The sequence below is a fragment of the Betta splendens genome, chromosome 13, assembly GCF_900634795.4.
Source record: "Betta splendens chromosome 13, fBetSpl5.4, whole genome shotgun sequence".
Taxonomy (NCBI): Eukaryota; Metazoa; Chordata; class Actinopteri; order Anabantiformes; family Osphronemidae; genus Betta; species Betta splendens.
In genome coordinates, this window is record NC_040893.2 from 6,611,379 (window position 1) to 6,634,155 (window position 22,777).

The following is a 22,777-nucleotide window of genomic DNA, read 5'->3' on the forward strand; positions in this document are numbered from 1 at the left end:
TCTCAGCATATTTGACATTACAGAGGTTGTGATTGATCATGAGGGTTATGAAGTGCGAAAATTCCAGGCACAATCTATTAGAAGCATTGCCTGAACTGGTGTCTACTGCTCAGTGTTGTTGCCATGTTCACAAAATTTCTACAGTTATGGGCAACGACTTTAAAATATTGTGCATACTCTCAAATCAAATGCACCACATGAAACAAAGAGGCCCATAAATTCTGATCAGTCTTGCACAGTAAATCAAGTAATGACAGTTAGGTGTAATAACATCCCCAAACACATTTGTCATTTCTGTTAGAAATTCTTGAACAAGTATAATTAACAGGAAAATATTCTCATGTTGTCATAGTTCACGTTATTTCCTGTTTTATTTTGTAATACTTCCTGTCTCTCAGTTCAGTTCCCGGTTCATTCAGCACACCTGTTAACAGTTAATTAATCAGCACCAGTATATAGCCTCCACCTCTCACAGACTCCAGTTGCCAGATTGTTAAGTCCAGTACTTCTTTCCAGCGTTTAGTATCTTGTGTTCCGTGTATTGATCCTGACTTCCCTGACTACTGAATCCTGCCTGAACCTTGTTGTTACCTTTGCCTGGAAAAGAAGCCGCAGCGATCCCCTTGGCCGTCGCTCCGGAGACCAGACTGGGCGCCAGTGTGATGCTGTTGTAACAGTATCACACTATTACAACAGCATTGTGCCTGTTGTGACCATGTCCCTGCCTAGTCTACGTCTGTACCTTTGCTGAGCTGGATTCCCTGTTTTTGTCTTCTGCCTGTCCGAACTGCCTGCTGTTTATGTGCTGTGCCCATTAAAAATCTAGTTTACCTAAGCCCTGCATACAGCAAGTTAAACTATACTTAGACGTCCATGCAGATATGTAAACAGTCATTTTACATTTTACCTACTTGAACAGCTGTAACTTAAACTTACTATAAATTATAATAGCACATTTATTGACACATTTATTGGCCAATCAAAATAGTGAGCTGTTAAATTTGTGTGTAAAGCATTAATCTTGTCAAACAGTGCAGACTGAGAAGATTATTTGTCACAAATTAAATAAATAATAAATAAATACAATATATATATAAATAAAATATTTGTTGAGACATTTCTTACACGTAATAGATCACATTTTAGTTTAAGGTTTTTATTTTAATATCTTGTTCAGCTCATTTCTACTATTCCACAAACTATCTATCTTGTATAAAACTAGGTAAGGAAACCTTAAAATATTCCAATTGAAATACTTACTTTGCTGCTTTTACTATTTTAGAAACCTAACATGACTGTATTTTGTACCTTATTGGACTGCTGAGGAACATTAATGTACCATTCCTACACTCCAAATGTTCCGGAGTTACCTTCAGGTACAATAATTAGCCTTAGAGGGTACATTGGTGTAGACTTTACTTTTAGGGACAGAAATGTACCACTTCTGCACCCCTATTTCTGAGAGTGTAGGTTATGTATTCGCTGCAGTATAAGATCTCAAACTTTTGTTTGGTTTTGGTTTGATGAGAAGTAGTGAGCTATCAGGTTAACACCAAATACTGTCCTCTCTTAAAGAGTGCAAACAATGTAAAAGTAGTTTGAAAGGGTTGTCTAGTTTAAATTAGACTGCAAAGATGACAATAGAATCAGGTCAGGCTGCACTGCAGAGTGAAGGCAGGAACAAACATGTGAGGACCTACTCCAAACACTGAATCACAATCACGTAACATTTGTATTTGGCATTTATAAAAAAGCTATGTTGCATGTGACGTTAGTAAGCATTCATAAGAGGTGAGTTTGTATCTATTGATGTATAATACATTGAAACAATTCTGCAGTGTCACAATGCAGCTTTTTTATTTCTATTAGTACTGATGTTCTTTATCATAAATGTTGAATTCTTAATTGTATTTAGTGTCCAATGTAATAACTTTACTTAAGAATATTGCAGTGAAATATGTCAGATAAAACACTGGAATTCTCACTAGACAGTATTTGTATCCTGTATATTTTTTTAGGAATTTGGTTGAAAAAAATTCTTTGTTGGTACTTTCTCCAATCGTATTCTTCTTTGGTCTCGCAAAATATTCTGAATTTGTTATTGTTTTGTTAAAATTCAGAATATATTTGATGTCCCTTCCCTTTGTCCATCATTTTCTTTTTTGTGTTCTTCTCTGGTCTCAGTAACATAATGTAACATTTTGGAATAAAAATACATAATAACAATCCAAAACTAGAGGCCAGAATAGCAAATATCTCTACAGCAACACTGAACTTTCCAGGAGAGCTGACATAAGCTGGAATAAAAGTGATCCACACTGCACAGAATATCAGCATACTGAAGGTGATGAACTTGGCCTCATTAAAGTTATCAGGCAGCTTCCGAGCCAAAAAAGCAAGAATGAAACAGAACAGAGCCAGAAAACTTATGTAGCCAAGTACAGCCCAGAATCCTACAGCTGAGCCCAGAGCACATTCTAAGATGATTCTGTCTTTGACTACCTTCAAGTTCTTAAATGGAAAAGGAGGAGAAATCGTTAACCAAAGGACACATATTACAACCTGTATGAGAGTGAAGACCAGAACACTGAGTCTCTGCTGTGTTGGTCCAAACCATTTCATCACATTACTGCCTGGAAGTGAAGCTCTGAAGGCCATTAACACCACCACAGTTTTGCCCAGAACACAAGACATACAGAGGACAAAGGTGATGCCAAATGCTGTGTGTCTCAGCATGCAGGACCACTCAGAGGGTCGACCCATGAAGGTCAGGGAACACAGGAAGCACAGAGTCAAGGAGAAGAGCAGCAGGAAGCTCAGCTCAGAGTTGTTGGCCCTGACAATAGGAGTTTTCCTGTATGTGAAGAAAATGAAGGCCACAACAGCAGTCATGCATGTTCCACATAAAGATGCAGCAGTGAGCAGCGCTCCCATCATTTCTTCATAGGATAGAAACTCTGCCTCCTTCTTTACACACACATCTCTTCTGTCATTTGACCAGTATTCAGGTGGACATTGAACACAGCTGATGGAATCTGACAAGAAATAAGAAAGCAGGAGTTCTTTTTTTAGTAGTCATGTTTACTTATTACATCACACTTTCACAACCATATGGCAAATATTAAGTTTTAATTTTGTACTTTGTGCACAAAATACAAAATAAAATTTTTTTTGCACTTTTGTGAAGAGCCTGTGTTGTAAACTTTTGGAAATGAAAGAATAAAAATAATATTTTTGCTTTCTTTCATTTATCATTAAATATTGCATATTTATATATATATACACACATACATACACACACACGCACGCACGCACACACGCATAATTTCAAAATGAAAGGAGGTTTGGAAAACTTTATATAAAATATCAGTAAACCTGTGGTGTTGCTTATTTCTCCCTCTGCACATCTTATACAGTCATAGCAGCAGACAGGCTTTCCTTTCTGGAGAACCTTACGAGTTCCTGGGGAACATTTCTCACTGCAAACTGACACAGGAACCTGCAGGAACATAAAACATTTGTTCAACATTGTGTATTAAAAGGCATCTTTACAAACCTCTTATTATATTGCTTTATAATGAATATATACAGTAGTCAACAATAATGATAATGATTACCTGATTGGAGTTCTGTGCCCAGATTAAATTCTTATTTTGCAGACTCAGCTGTTTGTCTGCAGGTAAAGATGCATCATAGAGACCAACTGTCCACAGTCCACAACACCATGTTTTGTTGGCTGCCAGTTTATAATTTCATACTTTGCTGGTGGGTCGCCATCCTTATTAAAATAAACTTCATCTCCTTCTTTTGTTTTGAATTCAATCAGTTTTATATCCTGTAAGATCTTAGACAGTATAAAAGAAATTAGCTAAAATAAACATGCAGGTATCACAGTACAAGTTCATATTCATTGTTTTATGTTGTTAGTTTATATTGTGTCAATAACTTAACAAACAAATACCAGGCATTTGCTTACCCTATATGGCTCTAGCCGCATTTTGTACATACATGTTTCATTACAACCAAGTATCTTATGCAGTGCAAGGGCCACAGCATAGACTCCTTTATAGACATTGTTGAATATGGGCATAAGTGACATATCAGTGTAAATGTGCTGTAAACCACTCAGATCTTCACGTCCAGTACATTCCCTCAGAACATCTGTTGATGGGTTTGACTGCTTAAATTTACAGCCAAAAATTGCTTCCCAAAACTCTGTCAACATTTCATCACCCAGGGAGATTACTGGCTTCACGCCTAATATAAACTCTCTCATTCCTCGAACATGTGCTCTGGGGATAGACAGACCTGTGGCACCATCCAGAATATGATGTTTATCCATTTCTGCAGTTTGAAAATCAAATATCCATCCCTCACTACCAACCCACTGGTACCCAGTCATGTTGTGTTCTGACAACTTATACATTAGTACATCCATATCTGGGAATGCAAGAAAAGCAACAATCACCTTAGAGGTTGAATGTTTGATAATGTCAATAATAATTTGTATCTTGTTTGGTGGGTCTGTCCTGAAGAAAGCTACAGAATACTCCAGACAGATTCCCAGCTGCTGAGCTGTTTCTGTAAATGTAGCCATGCCATTATTTCCATAATCATTATTACTTCTAATAGCTCCAACCCAAGTCCAACCAAAGTGTTTGACCAGCTGGGCCAGAGCTCTGCTCTGATAGTAGTCACTGGGTATTGTTCTGAGGAAGGATGGGTACTTGGATTTATCACTGAGGCAAGCACAAGTGGCAAAGTGGCTGATCTAAAGTGTAAAGATATGAGCCTGTTATTATTAAAAGATTAAAAACGTCCTCATAGTCAGTTATTATTAAAAGATTAAAAACGTCCTCATAGTCACACTGTTTGCAAACAAATAACATAACCATCATGTTGATATTTAACCATTGACCCACCAGTGGGATGTGAAAGGGTCCAATGACAGTAGCTGCAGCCATGCAAAGAGAAGATGATGTCTCTCCCATTATTGCTTGAATTTGTGAGGGTTTAGTACATAGATGCTCTGATGCAGACACAGCTTCATTACCATTAATCAAGGCTAGAGCAGCCTTCACACTTCTGACAATGGAGCCACATGTATCATACATCTTGTATCCCAGAGAAATTCCAGGTAGTAACTCCGTACTGTTATTGATCTCCTCAATGGTAAAAAGCAAAGCCTGGGCAATCTGGAACTCTCTGAAATTCAAACTTGGTTCACACAGATTTAAATATTTGTACCAGCAGCACATCTTGACACAGAAACATCAGAATATTAATCTGAAGTAATGGACTCTAACAGTTCACATATTAAAGAACATTCTAACTGTAACATTGAAATAAATACATTTTTCTATTAATCCCCAGTTTGTCAAACATTTGTACCTGTTCTGTACCTGATACATTCCAGCGGCATCGGTTTGTGTGTGTAGGTTTCCTCTCTGTCTTTCCAGCTGCTGTGGAAGGAAAATATTCCTCCTAACATGATGTCACCATCTTTAGAAAGCTGTGGTTTGTCGGGATCACCTCTCTGGCTGCAAACTGTCTCAAAGGCCTGAGGGAACGACAACACTAAGAACAAGAGCTGTAACAAAGCCCAGCCCTGCTCTGACCAATTGTTTATGTATCTCATGCTGTTGTACAGAAATAAACCTGAGTGAAATCACGCGTACCCCAGTCTAAACCAGTAATATGTGCTGGTATTTATACATTTTCATCATTAAAAAAAAAAGAAAAAAAAAAACATCAGACAATGATTTTACCCTATTCCATATATATTTTCGAGCCTAGATCATTTATTTGGACAGTTTACTGTTATTAGATCTGTCAGGGAAATAGAATAGCATAAAAAAATAGCATAAATTATGATATGTGGGATTACACCACCTGAGAGGAGGGACCAGTTATGTTCATAATTTAGGGTTAATAAATTCTGATAATTAGCTGCAGTAGTAGCAGTTTGAAGTGTCAGTATGGCAGGCCTTTTCAGCTTTTATTACATATCACTGATATCAAACATAATTTCATGCCACTAGTTCACCATAGGTACACCCTAGTCAGACATATCAGCACTTAAGTTTGCAATGTCAATATACTAGTTACACAAAAAGCCTCACTAGTTTTCTTTGTTGGAGCCAAATTGTGCACTACTGAACTAGGACAAAACACATTTGTTAACTAATTGAAGCCACATAGACCATGTTCTCACTAGTAAAACTAGTAATAAATTGCTAATTAGAGGGTGGGGAATTATGGAGACTGAGTTTCAATTGGCTCCTCAAAACTCAAAAAGCATAAGCCAACCAAACCAGGATTCATGATAATCAGCATCTAGTAGCTGAATATTGCAATATACACGTCATCTAGTTAAAGCAAAACCCATACTAGTTAGCTAGTCAAATTCTAAAGATTTCAGATTTTTATGTGATGGCTGGTAGTGAACAAGTCAAAGTAAATTAAAATACCAAATTAAATAAATATATATACTAACTCCCTTCTCGAGCGGCACGGTGGTGCGGTGGGTAGCACTGGTTCGATTCCCGGAGGCGGCCCTGGTGCCTTTCTGTGTGGAGTTTGCACGTTCTCCCCGTGTTTGCGTCTCCGGCTTCCTCCCACAGTGGCACAATGGCTTCTCTCCATTGCCCGTAGGTGTGAGTGTGTGAGTGAATGGTTGTCTGTCTATGTGTTGCCCTGCGATGGACTGGCGACCCGTCCAGGGTGTACCCTGCCTCTCGCCCGTAGCCAGCTGGGATAGGCTCCAGCACCCCCGTGACCCCGCATTAGGGAGTAAGCGGTTAAGAAAATGGATGGATGAACTCCCTTCTCACCCCACGCAAGTGGTCTCATCTGTTTTTTTTTTTGTTTTTTTTTCAAGCTCGGGGTCCTCTACCAGAGGTCAGAAAGCTTGAGGGTTCTGCAGTATCCTTGCTGTTCCTAGGATTGCACTTTTCTGGACTGAGATGTCGGATGTTTTTCCAGGGATCTGTTGTAGCCACTCCACCAATTTGGGGATCACTGCCCCCAGTGCTCCACCACAGGCACCACTGTGGCCTTCACCTTCCAAGCCTTCTCCAGTTCTTCTCTGAGCCCTTGGTATTTCTCTAGTTTCTCATGTTCCTTTTTCCTGATGTTGCCATCGCTTGGTATTGCCACATCCACCACTACGGCTTTCCTCTGCTCTTTGTCCATCACCACAATGTCTGCTTGGTTCGCCATTACAATTCTGTCTGTCTGTATCTGGAAGTCCCACAGGATCTTGGCTCGCTCATTCTCTACCACCTTGGGGTAGAATACTAACAGTAAAATACCAAAGGCCAAAGACCGGGGTCAGACGGGTACAAACACAAGGTCAACGGAGAAGACAGATTGACAACTGGGGAAGGCTCCAGCGGTCATTTAAATAGTCTCCAGACAAAGAACCACCTGGAAGGTGTAACACCAGGAAGTAACATGCTCAGAACCGCCCCCCAAGGTTGGCAGGAGACTCACAACATACTTTGAGTTTAAAGGATCACTTAAATGCAATACACACTGCTGATGCCAGCTAATCACCTAACTAAACAAACAGCGGAGGGAGGCTTCGACAGATTACATTGCATGTAGCGTGTGGGAGAAGTATAAACAAAAGCAAGGCAAGCTAACAAATCCCATAGCTAAGTGGTTAGCTACAAACTGCAGGCTGTTTAGAGTTGGAAGATGTTGGTCTGAGGAACATTAAAAGAGTCAACGAATGACGGCACTTGTGAGCCTCCCTCAAGATGCACCAACACAAGAAGAATACACAAATTGTATGAAAAGGAGAGTACTATAAAATTAACGGCATTACAACGTGCAACAACTGTTGCTCTCACCGAATACTAATAGTTTTTATAAATAAATGCGCAATATACTACTTTTGAATATGTTACTGAATGCTTCTCATACTGTATGTTATGTTTTGTCGATTATTAACAGGTTATTATGGAAGGAATTAACTGAATTGTAATATTACACTTTAAGAAGAGAATCTGTCAATACAGTTTGTCATTTTGACACATTTGTATTGTTTTTCTTTTTCTCTCTCATTATTTCTGACAATAAATACTAATGTTGATGGCAAATAAAAATATAGAAAAGAGGAGTTGCTTTTTGTTAAATTTGTCAATACAATGATAGATTACATTAATTAATCACTGTGCTGGATCATTGTTAGCAAAATTCAATTCAATAAAATTAAATTGATATGAATTTATTATTACATATCAGTGATATATAATAAATGCTCAGCCTCTACTGCCATTTGTCCTGCATTTTCAACATGTCACAGTGTGTGTTGAGTAATTTTGCCCGTAGGAAATATGTCAGTTTCTGCAAAGTAAAGGGAAAAACACAGCAGAGTTTCTATTAGAGCTGGACTTTCTGTTTAAAACATTACAAGCCATTAGTGATGTGTCGTTCAAGCCGGCTCTAAGAGCCAATGCTTTGTATTGAGAAGAGCCAACTCCCGCCAGGAAGAGCCGAATCTTCAGCCGCCGTTGATCAGCTTTGCTGTAAATCTATACACACTACATTTATAGATGCACCACATTTATGGACGCACCATTTGGCCAATAGTAGTGGTACAGGTACATAGACGGTGAGCCAGATTTAAAAGCAAGCATGTGCTGGCGACGGCAAACTTGAGTGCAGACTTTGTAAAATGAAAATACCTGTCAACCTCCACTAAACACTATTATCTAAAGTGTAATAATGTTTAGACCTAAAGGTTTGATAAAATTGTTAAACAGTAGTTACTGTGTATTTTTATGAATAGAAAACTTCATTAAAATAATGTTTTTATGAAAACACGGAATAAACATATGCTAAGAAACACACGACCATTTATAATTGCTAAATGCTAAAATATAAGGCGCAGAGTGATACTTGGGAGCCACAAGATAATAATAATGCCATAATCTCTTTCAGGAGAACCAAGCCAAAATAGCAGAATCTGTGAAAAGAGCTGGACTTCCCTTCACTACAAGCCACCTCAATGTGTTGAAACTGCACCTTCAGGGACAGGACTCATTCATTACAGCCAGGTTGGCTGCAGCAAGGGCTTTTAAATATGAATTATTATGGTGGGAGAATCAGATCCTGCACGGAAATCTGAGCCATTTTCCCTGATGCCAAAATGTGAACACGTACAGTAGATCTCTATTCACCTGCTTGTTTATTTGATTATGTCACCACCCATAAATTAGAGTCCACCATAGTCTCCTTAGATGCAGTAAAAGCTTTTGACAGAGTGATCTGGAAGTTGCTTTTAGCCACTCTGCATACATTTGGCATCGGGAACTCATTCGTAGACTGGATCCAAGTATTATACAGTTCAGCAAACGCTGCAGTCAGAACAAATAGTAAGACCTCACCAAGGTTTAATCTGCATAGAGGGACCAGAAAGGGCTGCCCACTTTTTCAATCACTGTTTCCAATATTTATTGAACCTTTAGCTGCAGAAACTAGACAGCATGAAGGAATTACTATAATATCGACAAAATTAGTTATTCATAAAATACGTTTATATGCTGATGATGCCTTACTGTTCCTTCTGAAGCGACAGGTGTCTCTACCTACAACTATCAGCCTCATAGATTAATTATCAGCACTTTCAGAATATTTCATCAACTGAACAAAATTTATATTGTTACCACTTAACCTTTATGTGAATAACATTCCATCTACCACACTCCGCTCACTGAACAGACTATAATCCATTATTAAAATATAATGATGGTCCTGCCTAAACTTAACTGAATGTTCCCAATGATTCCAACTCAGCCAGGCAAGGTGTGATTAAAAGCTTTGGACTCATCCATCTCAGATTTTTTATGGCGAAACAAGCCGCTACGAATCAGTTTAAAAACGGTCCAAAAATCCAGATGTTGCGGTGGCCTGGAATTACTTAACTTCTAACAATATTTTCTTGTAAATAGACTGAACCATGTCCACAACAGCGGCTTTTGACGTTTTCACACCATTCAATGGTCATTATCAGTGGTTATCAGCCCATACGTATGGGCCGGTAGGTGCCCATCTACCTGCTGAATAGGTGCAGTAGGTCGCCGTCATTTATCCGTAAGGTTGATCACAGCTCGGATGATTTAACCAGCAGAGTCAGTAGGGGCGCTGTTGAGAGTATGCTGTTTAGACGGGAGGATCGAAGTTTTTGATTTTGATTTTTTAGCGAGCATAACCTAGCAAGTAGCTAGCGGTATTGTGTTAGCTAAAAGTAACCTGAACCCCCCACCCGTTATCCAGCCCTAACCCTAACCACAATAACCTCTAAAGCTGCTGAATGTAGCAACTTAGCTAGCTGTTGCTTCGCGAGTAGGCAGAGCACGCACTGGCCTGTACGAATGAGCTGAAAAATTCTGATCAGCCCATTTGTTATGGGTGATATCATCCAAAGCGGGTGTCCACAAATGGATAAAACCCAGTCCAACAGAAACCAACGTAGTTAGACATTGTAATGGGAAATATTGTGTATTGCCTTTGTGCTCTTCTTATCCAGCACAGTCATCATGTGCTCTGTGACTGGTTAGGTTCAACATTGAACATTTTTACACAAACAACTAATCTCTTGTGCACTGTCGTACTTTAAGTTTAGACATCTGATGTTCGGTTTGACTGATAAATGGTTTATGAGTCGTCCCTTTCCTGCTCATATCTGATTCCTCACCAGACCCAAGGCTGTAAAACCGAGTGCATCTTGTCTTTGAAGGTTAGCTACCTTCCTCTCCGATAACAAGATGCCGATGATGCAGGTATGAGAATGTAAACACATACACGGCAACAGAAATGATTGGACCAAAGACATATTCCACACAGCCACACGGAAAGAACGTGCAAACTCCACACAGAAAGCCCATTAAAGAGCAATGTCCAAACGTTCGTTTGAAAACCGGAGGAGTAACATGCCCCACATTCAGGTACTTTTTAATGACAGCAGTTTGGGAGGATCGTCGTAGTGTAATGCATTCTTGTAGGATTAGACCATTTTTAGCCACAACACATAATGAAAAAAAAACCTTTTCCTGTTTTCTCTGGAAACAGGCTATATGTTTTTGCACATTTTGGCTAACACAATATCAAATTTTCAAAACACAACTTGCTTTTCAACCTTAAAGTATCTTTTTAAATGTTCAAAACACGACTAACCTGGAAAACTCTGGTTAATAGATAACACTGCTTTGGCTTACATCACACAAATATAAGTGCTTAAGAGCACAGCTGAAATAATAATATAAATACATTTTTACACATTGTTTCTGTCTTATTTGTGATGCCTCATTTTACTTACATTTTTTTTTTCTTTTTTTTTGTTCTGTCCAGCAGTTCAACAAGCAGCATGTACAGTATAAGGCTGAATGCCTTTGTGTATGGACAGCTTTGCTTTTACAAGAGGAGTATATAAGAAATATATATCCTTTTTTTTATGATTAACGGTTTATTTAATGTTTTTTTTAGCCAGTTTACTTAAATTATTGTGCTTTAATATTCAGAGTAATCACTGCATAACATACCTGGGAAAAAAAACATGGCTTTGGTTTAAATTATATATTGATCTAACATATTTTTACTGTTTTTAGTAATGATTATGACATATCCAAATTCTGGGTCGATTGCAGGAGCTTCTTTAGTAGCCAATTATATGACTAATAGAAATGTATTTTTTTTTCAAAATTCTTGATAAACCTGACAGTAATATGTCTGTGTATCTCAAGTTGTTACAGGTATGTAATCTACAGAAGCTAGTGAGCTGGTGCTGGGGATTCCTGGGGTGAAGAATCTGAGTTTGTTATGGACCAAAGTTCTTATCTGTTCTTTGTACCTTAATTCCCCGTTTTATTTTGTCAGCTTCCTGTGTTCCTAACTTACACCTGTCCAGTCTTTACTTTTTTACATTAGCCAGTTAGCTAGTCATCATTAATCATCCGGGTAATTAAGTCTCAGGATTCACCTTGACCAGTTGCCAGATTGTCTGCGTAGTTTTGCCAGCATTCCAGCATTTTACAGAATTTGACAGAACAATCTGGCCAGACATGGACCCAGCCAGCGCCGAAGCCATCCGGACCGAGCTCCAGTCTCAAGGAGAGCACAAGGAGAGACACAGGCGCAGAGAATGGGAGCTATGCTAGCGGAGCTAGGTCGCCAGGCTGCTCGACAGGAGACGCTAATGACCACCTATGGAGAACAGCTCAAACTACTCACGCAGCATTTCGCTCCAGTCCCGAGGCAGTCGCTTCTGCTCCCTCGGCACCGAATCTGCCTACACAGAATGTCCAGCTTGGAGTGCCAACGCGTTTCTACGGTGAGTCAGGGGACTGTCAGACTTTTGTTGAACGCTTCGTCTTTTCCCACAGAGCGAGCCAAAGGAGCCTACGCGGTGTCTCACCTGTCGGGTAAGGTGGAGGTGTGGGCCACTGCAGAATGGTGGAATAAATCCCTTTGCGTAGCCACTTTCACTGTGTTCGCCAACGCTCTCAAGTCACACCAGGACAAGAGGCAGCCCAGAGACTGGTGGGTCTGCATCAGGGGGATTGTTCAGTGTCAGCTTACACCATTGAGTTCCACATGCTCGCTGTGGAGGCGGGATGGGAAAGGGCTGCAGTGTCTCTGGGCCGCTTCACCAATGCTCGCCGCCCAGAGACGCCGCAGACTGTCTCAGCTAGACACGCCCAGTACTTCTGGATTGGCCGAGCCCCCCGCGTCTTCCCCACTGGTGGCTATTGAGGAGCCCATGGAGGTGGGTTGGTTCCATCTGTCTAATGTGGAGAAGGAGGTCCCTTGGTCTTTGTTTGTAATGTAGCAGCTTCCTGTCCAGTAAAAGGATCAGCTCGGCACCAGTTTGTAGGATAGTGGTGAGCCAATCCTCAGTGTGCCATAGTCTGCCCAACCAATTCCAACCGTCACCCTCTCTATGAGAGGCTAGTCCATCCAACAGGTAGTGCTTATACATTCTGGCGCCGACACCAGTCTGATGGATTCCCATCTAGTGAGACGCTTCGGCGTCTGCACATTCCCTTTGCTGGCCTCTATGGAAGTCACCGCTTTGGTTCGGATCCGGGAAGGTGACAAATGGAAGATGGCCTTCACTCAGGCCCTGGTTAACAACATCCTGGGGCCTATGATTAACTTGTTTGCTTTTGTATACCTAAATGACATCCTTGTGTTCTCCTGAACCAAAGAAGTACATCGCAAGCATGTACGTCAAGTCCTGAAGAAGCTGCTGGTGAAGCTACAGGTTGTATGTGAGGACCGAGAAATGCGAGTTCCATACATCCCCCCTCTCCTTTTTAGGGTTTGGGGTCTCCCCGCATCCACATGGACTCTTCCAAGACCCAGGCCGTTCGGACTCCGGTGTAGGAGCGGTACTGAGCAGTCCTCAGAAAGTGGAAAGTTGCATCCATGTGCTTTTCTGTCTCGTAAGCTCTCCCCAGCAGATCGAAATTATGACATTGGCAACAGGGAACTGTTGGCCGTCAAGATTGCTCTTGAAGAATGGCGTCACTGGCTCGAGGGTGCTGAACAACCGTTTCTGGTTTTTACCAACCACAGAATTGCCGTCGAGGATGATCTCAAGATTCTTACGCCAGTAGCAGTGGGTTTTTTTGTTTTTCAAATAAAATGTATTCAGTTTTAGATTCATTTAATAAGTTTTGAGCTGTTTTTTGAGGATCTGATGTCACTCAAACAGAGAAGTTATTCACAAGAGCCATGTTTTGTGCCAAGTGGGAGAGAGATTTGAATATAATATGCGTAACAGTCATAGGAAAAGCCATACTTTTCCAGAATAGAGCCCAGTGCAAGAAGGTATAGCAATAATACCATTGGACCTAGAATGGAACCCTGAGGCCCACCATATTTCGGTGGAGAGTGGGATGATGAACTGATGTCCCATTGTAACACAAATGGATGTACCTGTCAGGTAGGATTTAAACCATTTAAGTACACTTCTTTGAAAGCCCACTGTATGAACAAGGCGGGAATTTAGAATTCTGTGATATACGGTATTGAATACAGCAGTAAGGTCCATGATTACTAAAAGAACAGAATTGTTGTTGTCCAGATCAAAGCCCTGACTGAAATTATTATTTTCTAAAAAAGGTTGCGCCTTTGCAAAATGATAGAGACAGGTCTAAAATTTTACATTTCTGTAAAACTAAAATTTGGCTTCTTGAGAAGCGGACAAACAATACAGTTGCATGTTTAAAAGGGACTGGGCATTCCTCCAAATTTAATAAACAGTGACGTGCGGTAGGCAGAGGAGACGGGGCCTCACCTCGCCTGACAAAATACCATAATATGAATACATAATAACATAAAATCGAAATCAATATCTGTCTGATTTGTGTTATAAATGTATTTCCTCTACAGCTCTACATGCGCATTTCCGGCCCTAATGTGGGAAGAAATGCGAGAAGAGGCATCAATGAGCCGAGCCTCAGCCCAGGGCTTCAGCGCTCATTCTCGTGCCGTCATTAAATGGGTTAATACGTGGATCGATTGCTTATTGTTTTATAGCTTGTCACCAACAAAATGCAAATTTTTCTTTTACGTTACCATGTGTTTGACATAGTTACTTCCTTTCTCGTGCAATAGATTTGGATTTGCAAATGGATTAAGCCATGGATTTCTGATGCCCCAGTTTACCCAGACATCTCGGAGCAATTACCGGAAGGTGACCAACCTGGAAGCACAGCTGAGCACCATTAAGGTCGCGATCGCTTTCTTGGAGGAGGAGGAGGAGGATTACTGGGTAGATTCCTCCTGAGTGTGGGCCTTAATGGACCGGCTGTGCGAGAGGCACGAGGAGTTGGAGCACGTTCTGCACGTTACATCTGCGCAGCCATGCTCCTCATGCCCCTGCTTCAGTCACAGAACCACAGTCTGCCCTCATCACAGAACCACAGTCTGCTCCCGTCACAGAACCACAGTCTGCTCCCATCACAGAACCACAGTCTGCTCCCATCACTGAACTGGCTTCCTGGATTTGCGCCTGCTTGGGGGATGTCACGTTTCCCTATGGGCGGCTGGACGCGCCCTGTTCTGTCGCTGGTGCCTCAACTCTCCTGGATCCAGGGCGGCTTCCCACGGAGGACACTGTCATTCCCTGTGGGATTCTGGAGGTGGCTCCCAGACCGACCTCCCAGAGCCTACCGTTCAATCCCCTGGGCACTCTGTGTGCCGTTCCGGCCCAGCGGCTGCTGGGTCGAGGCCACCCTTCCTGAGAGGAGTGTCTGGACTTTGTGTTGCTCATGTTTGGCCCTTGCTTGGGACTCTCTTGTATATGGACTTGGTTATGGATTACCGCATGAACTCTTGTAGTTAGGTTCATGTATTGCCTTTTTGGGCCCTCCTCCTGTCCACCCTCCACCCACCCTGTTCGTGTTTTGGTGGCGTTTTGGGCGCCTGGGAATTTGCCCTTGGGGTCGGGGGTTCTGTCACAGTCTGGACAGTGTGTATCTCAAGTCGTTGCGTGGTATCTAGCCTAGAGAAAATTTGTCAGCTGGAGCTTACTTCTATGGCAAAGAGTCCAAGTTGTCATCCCATCTTCCCTGGTCTTGTGGATCAGGGGAGTGTTTCCTGGGGGACAAGGGACCTATGTTGGACTTAAACCACCTGTAAAATAACTAAATTACTGTTTACATTGAAATACCTGATTAAAAGTTAAAATAATATAAAACATTTGTCTGTTTTCCCTCATAAAATGAGTTCAGTGAAACAATAAACAATAGTCAAAGTCAAAAGTGCACCAGCACTATAATGCTGGATCAGCTATCTTCAAGTGACCTGCACCCCATTCTCCTCCGAACCATACTGGGTTTCAGGTTTACGGTCGGGTTGACAAAGCATACCCACATGCATGGCACAGATGTCAGCAGGATTGGGCGGAATCGGCGTCGAGGTACAAGCAGTGGTCGTTAACAGACAGGCTCGGCTGACGTACATAAGGGCTAGGCTGGAGACACGGTCAGGAACAAAACAGGACTAATAACTAGACTAGAACATGAATTGCTGGAAAACGGAACTGAATCGACGGTAATCTGGCAAATGACAGGTGAGTACTAGGTGTTAAATACCGGTGTGATGCCTTTCAGGCGAGAAGTGTTAAATATAAAAATAGTTTGAGTCAGCGTTTACGCTGCTGTTGATATTAGAATATATCTGTTGATATATCTGTTTTAGGGGTGTGTCGCAAGCGAAGTTGATCGCCACACCCCTTTAAGGAAGTGCACAGCTATGATCTGCCGCAGGGATCAGAAGTTATATATTAGAATAAAGCTCTGTATTAGAATAGATCTGTTGATATTGGACCGAAGGAAATAGTTGTGAGCACACTGCTCCTGTCGAATAAAATATCTTGGACGCATTTCTCCGGTGAAAGTACAGTAAGCAAGGTTAGCGGGAAGGAAAAACAACAGTAGCTCATGTAAATGTTTAAAGCTGTTCTACAATGCTGGAATCTTGGTTTATTATTCGTCTTTTTACAATGTGATATAAAGCTGGGAATTTCCACGCCACGTCTTAGTTTATTTGTTAGCTGGCTGTCTAGCAACGCATAGTGGACGTGTTGTGAGGACAGCACAACCGGGCATGATTATGAATTACAAACAGCTCATGTGATTGAAACCGGAAGTAACGTTAGAGCAGGGCATGGACTGAACAGAAATGGAAATACAAAACCTTAAAACCGGAAACGACACCAAAACAATTGAAAACATGACACTGGGTGACGCAGCAAACATGATGGCATTATTCCTGATAGACATGTTAGCCAGCACAAAAGTCCTTACTGCTGCATTTGGAATTTCAAGACGTGGATGGCTAACAGAATGGTTTCTCTTTTATTACACATGGACACAAGGCCATATTTATCACAAATGGTTGAAAATGGCTTCCTCAGTGTGAACACATTAAAGAGAAAAAACATACTGAGCATTTAAAAAATATCACCTAAACAACTCAAAACAGTATCTGCTGGTAAATGATATCTCTCTACTTAATCTGCTGAAGTAAGCAGGACTTCACTCATGTCATCTTTAACGAATCGATGTGAAGAGATCAACCAATGGGTGTGTGGGTCCCACCTACCAGCACTGATTGACAGACAAAGTCATTCTGCTATAAAACGGCATTATGAAATAAATACGGCACTGGGGAAAATGGCATTTTCTTTTGAAATAAAAACTTCTGGATTTAAAGAAAAGGCTGATTTAATAGTTTGTATTATTATGAAAATAATCATTATGAAATAAATTTTCATAAAAATGAGTAGATTTTACAGCATAATGAAACATATTTCATAATAATAAGCCTACTTTGGAAAAAGTGATTATTTTCTAATTTCATGCTCAGTTTACATAATTGTCTCTGATTTATTTATATAAGTATTTATTTCATAATGTCCTATAAATTAATTTTATATTGAACACTTCGGAGTTCCATATGAATAGGCCTCGATAGCAAATAGGTTAACCGGTGTGCCCAATATATGCATTTTTTTTTCTAGTGGGTGAACTAAGGTCAGTCCATCACTATCAGGCCTGCATGTGCACCTTCCTGGTACTCTTAGAAGAGCACTGAATCACATACTGCACAGTAAATCATGCATCAATTACGTGATATTTGCATTTGGCATTTATTAAAAACCTATGTCACATTTGAAGTCAGTAAACATTTATTAAAAGTGAATTTGTATCTAATCAAATTTAATACAGTGAAACAGTTTCATAATGTCACAATACAGATTTTCCATTCCTATTAGAACCTGAGTACTTTTTTCTAACAGCATAATCAAGACATATTTGTACAAATAATAAAATAAAAATTAGGTTTAGGATTAGGATTTGTTGAAAAATATTTTACTTTACTAAAATTGTTGCAGTGCAATAAATCTTCGAACATCGGAATTATCACTAGAGGGTATTTATTTACAATATAAAATATATAATACACAATATATTCTGTATAATGTTAGGATTTTAGAAGATCTTTGTTGGTGGCTTCCCCATCATATTCTTCTTTGTGTTTTTCTCTGGTCTCCGTAAAATAATGTAACATTTTGGAATAAAAATACTTATCAACAGTCCAAAACTAGAGGCCAGAATAGCAAATATCTCTACAGCAACGCTAAACTTTCCGGGAGAGCTGATATAAGCTGGAATAAAAGTAAGCCACACTGCACAGAATATCAACATGCTGAAGGTGATGAACTTGGCCTCATTAAAGTTATCAGGCAGTTTCCGAGCCAGAAAAGCAAGAATGAAACAGAGCAGAGCCAAAAAACCTATGTAGCCAAGTACAGCCCAGAACCCTACAGCTGAGCCCAGAGCACATTCTAAGATGATTCTGTCTTTGACTACCTTTAAGTTTTTAAATGGAAAAGGAGGAGAAATCACTAACCACATTACACATATTACAACCTGTATGAGAGTGAAGACCAGAACACTGAGTCTCTGCTGTGTTGGTCCAAACCATTTCATCACATTACTGCCTGGAAGTGAAGCTCTGAAGGCCATTAACACCACCACAGTTTTGCCCAGAACACAGGACATACAGAGGACAAAGGTGATACCAAATGCTGTGTGTCTCAGCATGCAGGACCACTCAGAGGGTCGACCCATGAAGGTCAGAGAACACAGGAAGCACAGAGTCAGGGAGAAGAGCAGCAGGAAGCTCAGCTCAGAGTTGTTGGCCCTGACAATAGGAGTTTTCCTGTATGTGAAGAAAATGAAGGCCACAATAGCAGTCATGCATGTTCCACATAAAGATGCTGCAGTGAGCAGTGCTCCCATCATTTCTTCATAGGATAGAAACTCTGCCTCCTTCTTTACACACACATCTCTTTTGTCGTTTGACCAGAATTCAGGTGGACATTGAATACAGGCGACAGAATCTGTCGAGTAATATTGAAGGAAACATACAGTATAAAAAATGCTTAGCATGGTTATGGTTAATTATGCTTGTTGAAACAAAATAAATCAGAAATTAAACCTAATGTAACATTTTGATTTGAAAGTTAAAGTAGAATGAAGACATCACATTTCTTAAAATTGGCATATAAGAATGCCTTTAGTTAATTTGAATATCTTGTACTTTGTATTACTGAACCTGTGATGTTGCTTATTTCCCCCTCTGCACATCTTATACAGTCAAAGCAACAGACAGGCTTTCCCTTCTGCAGAACCTTACGAGTTCCTGGGGAACATTTCTCACTGCAAAGTGACACAGGAACCTGCAGGAACAACATAAATTTAAAATATAACAAATGCAATTAAGGTATTTGAGCAGTTGCTTGACAAACATTTTATTAATTTGATTGAATGCAGTCTTAATACTTATTGGTAATAATAATAATTATAATGTTTTAAAAAGCTTCCCTGTTTTGAGTTTTGTGTCCAAATTAAAGTCTTATTTTGCAGACTCAGCTGTTTGTCTGCAGGTAATGATGCATCATAAAGACCAACTGTGACAAAGTCCACAACACCTTTTTCTGTTGGCTGCCAGTTTACAATTTCATATTTTGCTGGTGGTTCACCATTTTCATTAAAGTAAACTTCATCTCCTTCCTTTGTTGTGAAATTAATCATTTTTATGTGTTGTAAAACCTAAAGGGATATTTATTCCGTTAATAACTGGCATCACTTGCGTCTGTGTTATCAGACTGCAAAAACTGATTTGTCAAGACCGTAAAAAGGTTTTGTAATCTTGCATTAGTGGCATTTGCAATAAGTATTCACTTACCGTCAATGGATTGAGTTGCACAGTAATGTTACATGTTTCATCACAACCAAGTAGCTTATGAAGTGCATGGGCCACAGCATACACTCCTTTATAAACATTGTTGAATACAGGCATAAGTGACATATCAATGAAGCTGTATTCTAATCCACCCAGATCTTCATGTCCAGTACATTGTTTCTCATTTTCTGTTGAATTTGACAGTTTAAACTTACACCCAAATATTACTTCCCAAACCTCTTTTAATATCATGTTTCCTGATGAACTGACAGGCTTTAAATCTAATATGAACTGTTTCATGCCACTTACATGTGTTTTGGGGATGGACACACCTACAGCACCATCCAAAATGTGATACTTATCTAGTTCTGCAATTTCTGAATCAAAGATCCAGCCGTCACTACCCACCCACTGATAACCAGTCATGTTGTGTTCTGACAACTTATACATTAGTACATCCATGTCTGGGAAATGGAGAAAAGCAACAATCACCTTGGAAGTGGAAATTCTAATAATGTCAATAATTTTTCGTATTTCATTTGGTGTATCTGTCCTGAAGAAAGCTACAGAATACTCCAGACAGATGCCCAGCTGCTGTGCTGTTTCTGTAAATATAGCCATGCCCTTCTCTCCATAATCATTATTGCTTCTAATGGCTCCAACCCAAGTCCAACCAAAGTGTTTGACCAGCTTGGCCAGAGCTCTGCTCTGATAGTAGTCACTGGGCATTGTTCTGAGGAAGGATGGATACTTGGATTTATCACTGAGACAAGCACAGGAGGCATAAGGACTGATCTAAACAAATACACAATTAATTAAACAAATATCCTTTAAACATGAATATATAAACACAGTTAAATCTTATGTTTTTCATTTACTTTACTTACCAATGGGATATGAAGGGGTCCCATAACAGTAGCTACAGCCATGGTTGGAGAGGAAGACGTGTCTCCCACAATTGCCTGCACTTGTGTGGACATGGTGCATGTTGTGTTAGTGGGTGCAGACACCACTTTATTATCATTAGCCAAGATCAGTCCAACTTTCACACTTCCAGCAATGGAGCCACAAGTATCATACATTTGATAACCCAGAGAGATTTCAGGTAGTAGATTGGTGCTGTTATTAATCTCCTCAATGGCAAAAACCATAGCCTGGGCAAACTGGAAATCTCTGAAATTCAAACTGTATTAAGATAGTTTTAAATATTTTGTTAGCAGTGGATGTTTAAAATAACAAAAACATTTTAAAGCGTTTCATTGTATTCACATACACTGGTTGACATTTTTAACGGTAGAAATGAAGAAATCATTTTATCATAAATCTCTGTTTTGTACAGTCTTGCACCAGTTTGTATCTATACCTGGTGCATTCCAGTGTGAGAGGCTTGTGCGTGTAGGTTTCCAGTCTTTCCTTCCAGCTTTTATGAAAAGAGAAGATTCCTCCTAGTATAATGTCACCATCCTTAGATAGTTGGGCTTCCTCAGGATCACCTCTTTGCCTGCACAATGGCCCCTCTTCCTGACAGAAGCAGAACACCAACAGCGTCAGTAAAACTGGCCACTCCTTTATCGATGTCATACTAACCAAGGGATCTAAATGGGTAAAATCATATGTACGTTATTGTTGAGCAGACGTTTGTGTTGGTATTTATATATTCTGGATTACCGTGTATAAAAAACATAGATCAATTATACCTGTAAATCAATGTTTTGGCTTACAGAGAAAGATTACGGGGAAACATAGTACCTTTAGAGTATTGATTAGATAAAAACATTTCCTTGGTAAAAAAACAAAAAAAGAAAAACAAAACTGTATTCTCATAAATCTGACATATAGAAATTGTGCCATATATAGTAACTATGGCACAATTTTTACATGTCAGATTTATGAAAATAAATAAATAAATAAATATAGATAAATAAAGCCATAAATAGTAACTACTCCTCCTTGAAGTTTGTGTGCCCAAATGACCCCGGGAGCTATGTTGTCGGGAGTCAAATGCCCCTAGTAGGGTCTCCCAAGGCAAACAGGTCCTGGGCGACGGGCCAGACTAAGAGCGGTTCACAAACCCCCTATGAAAGGCAGACAATCAAGGACCGAGACGTCGCCCGGTATGTCGCAGCCGGGGCCCCACCCTGGAGCCAGGCCCCGGGGTTGGGGCTCGTATGCAAGCGCCTAGTGGCCGGGCCTACTCCCACGGGGCCCGGTCGGGCACAGCCTGAAGGAGCGACGTGGGATCGTCCTCAGGTGGACCCACCATCCGCAGGAGGAACTGTAGGGGGCCGGTGCAAAGTGTATTGGGCAGCAGTCGAAGGCGGGAGCCTAGGCGACCCAATCCCTGGATAACCAATCTGGCTATTGGCACATGGAATGTCACGTCACTGGGGGGGGCAACCTGAGCTTGTGCAGGAGGTCAGGCGGTACCGGCTAGAAATAGTCGAGCTCACTATCCACACACAGCCTGGGGCCTGGAACCCAACTCCTTGAGAGGGGCTGAACCCTCTTCTACTCTGGAGTTGCCTGCGTTGAGTGGCGGCGGGCTGGTGTGGGCTTGCTCATAGCTCCCCAGCTTAGTAGCGCATGTGTTGGAGTTTTCTCCGGTGGACGAGAGGGTCGCTTCCCTGCACCTCCGGTGGGGGATAGGTCACTAACTGTCATTTGTGCTTACAAGCCAAACGGTAGTGTGGAGTACCCGGCCTTCTTGGGGTCTCTGGAGGGAGTGTTGGAAAGCGCTCCAACTGGGCTCCCCATCGTTCTTCTGGGAGATTTCAATGGCCACGTGGGTAACGACAGTGGTACCTGAAGAGGCGTGATTGGGAGGAACGGCCTCCCTGATCTGAACCCGAATGGTGTCATGTTATTGGACTTCTACTTCTATAGTTTGGCCATAACAAACACCATGTTCGAACATAAGGGTGTCCATCAGTGCACATGGCACCAGGACACCCTAGGCCGGAGGTCGATGATAGACTTTGTAGTCGTTTCACCTGACCTTCGGCCGTAT

The 22,777-nt window shown here is 40.8% G+C and overlaps 1 protein-coding gene and 1 pseudogene across 1 annotated transcript; both read right to left on the reverse strand.

The window, feature by feature from the left end:
• Positions 1-1,586: 1,586 nt before the first annotated feature.
• Positions 1,587-7,283, reverse strand: LOC114868696 (extracellular calcium-sensing receptor-like; annotated as a pseudogene).
• Positions 7,284-17,944: 10,661 nt separating this feature from the next.
• Positions 17,945-21,868, reverse strand: LOC114868013 (extracellular calcium-sensing receptor-like). The gene is made up of 6 exons (XM_055514165.1): positions 21,134-21,868; positions 20,658-20,955; positions 19,774-20,565; positions 19,417-19,637; positions 19,141-19,271; positions 17,945-18,925 (listed from the first exon to the last, which is right to left on the reverse strand). Exons 1-6 carry the CDS (start codon positions 21,349-21,351, stop codon positions 18,012-18,014), a joined length of 2,574 nt encoding a protein of 857 aa, XP_055370140.1. The 5' UTR covers positions 21,352-21,868; the 3' UTR covers positions 17,945-18,011.
• Between the last annotated feature and the right edge of the window lie 909 nt (positions 21,869-22,777).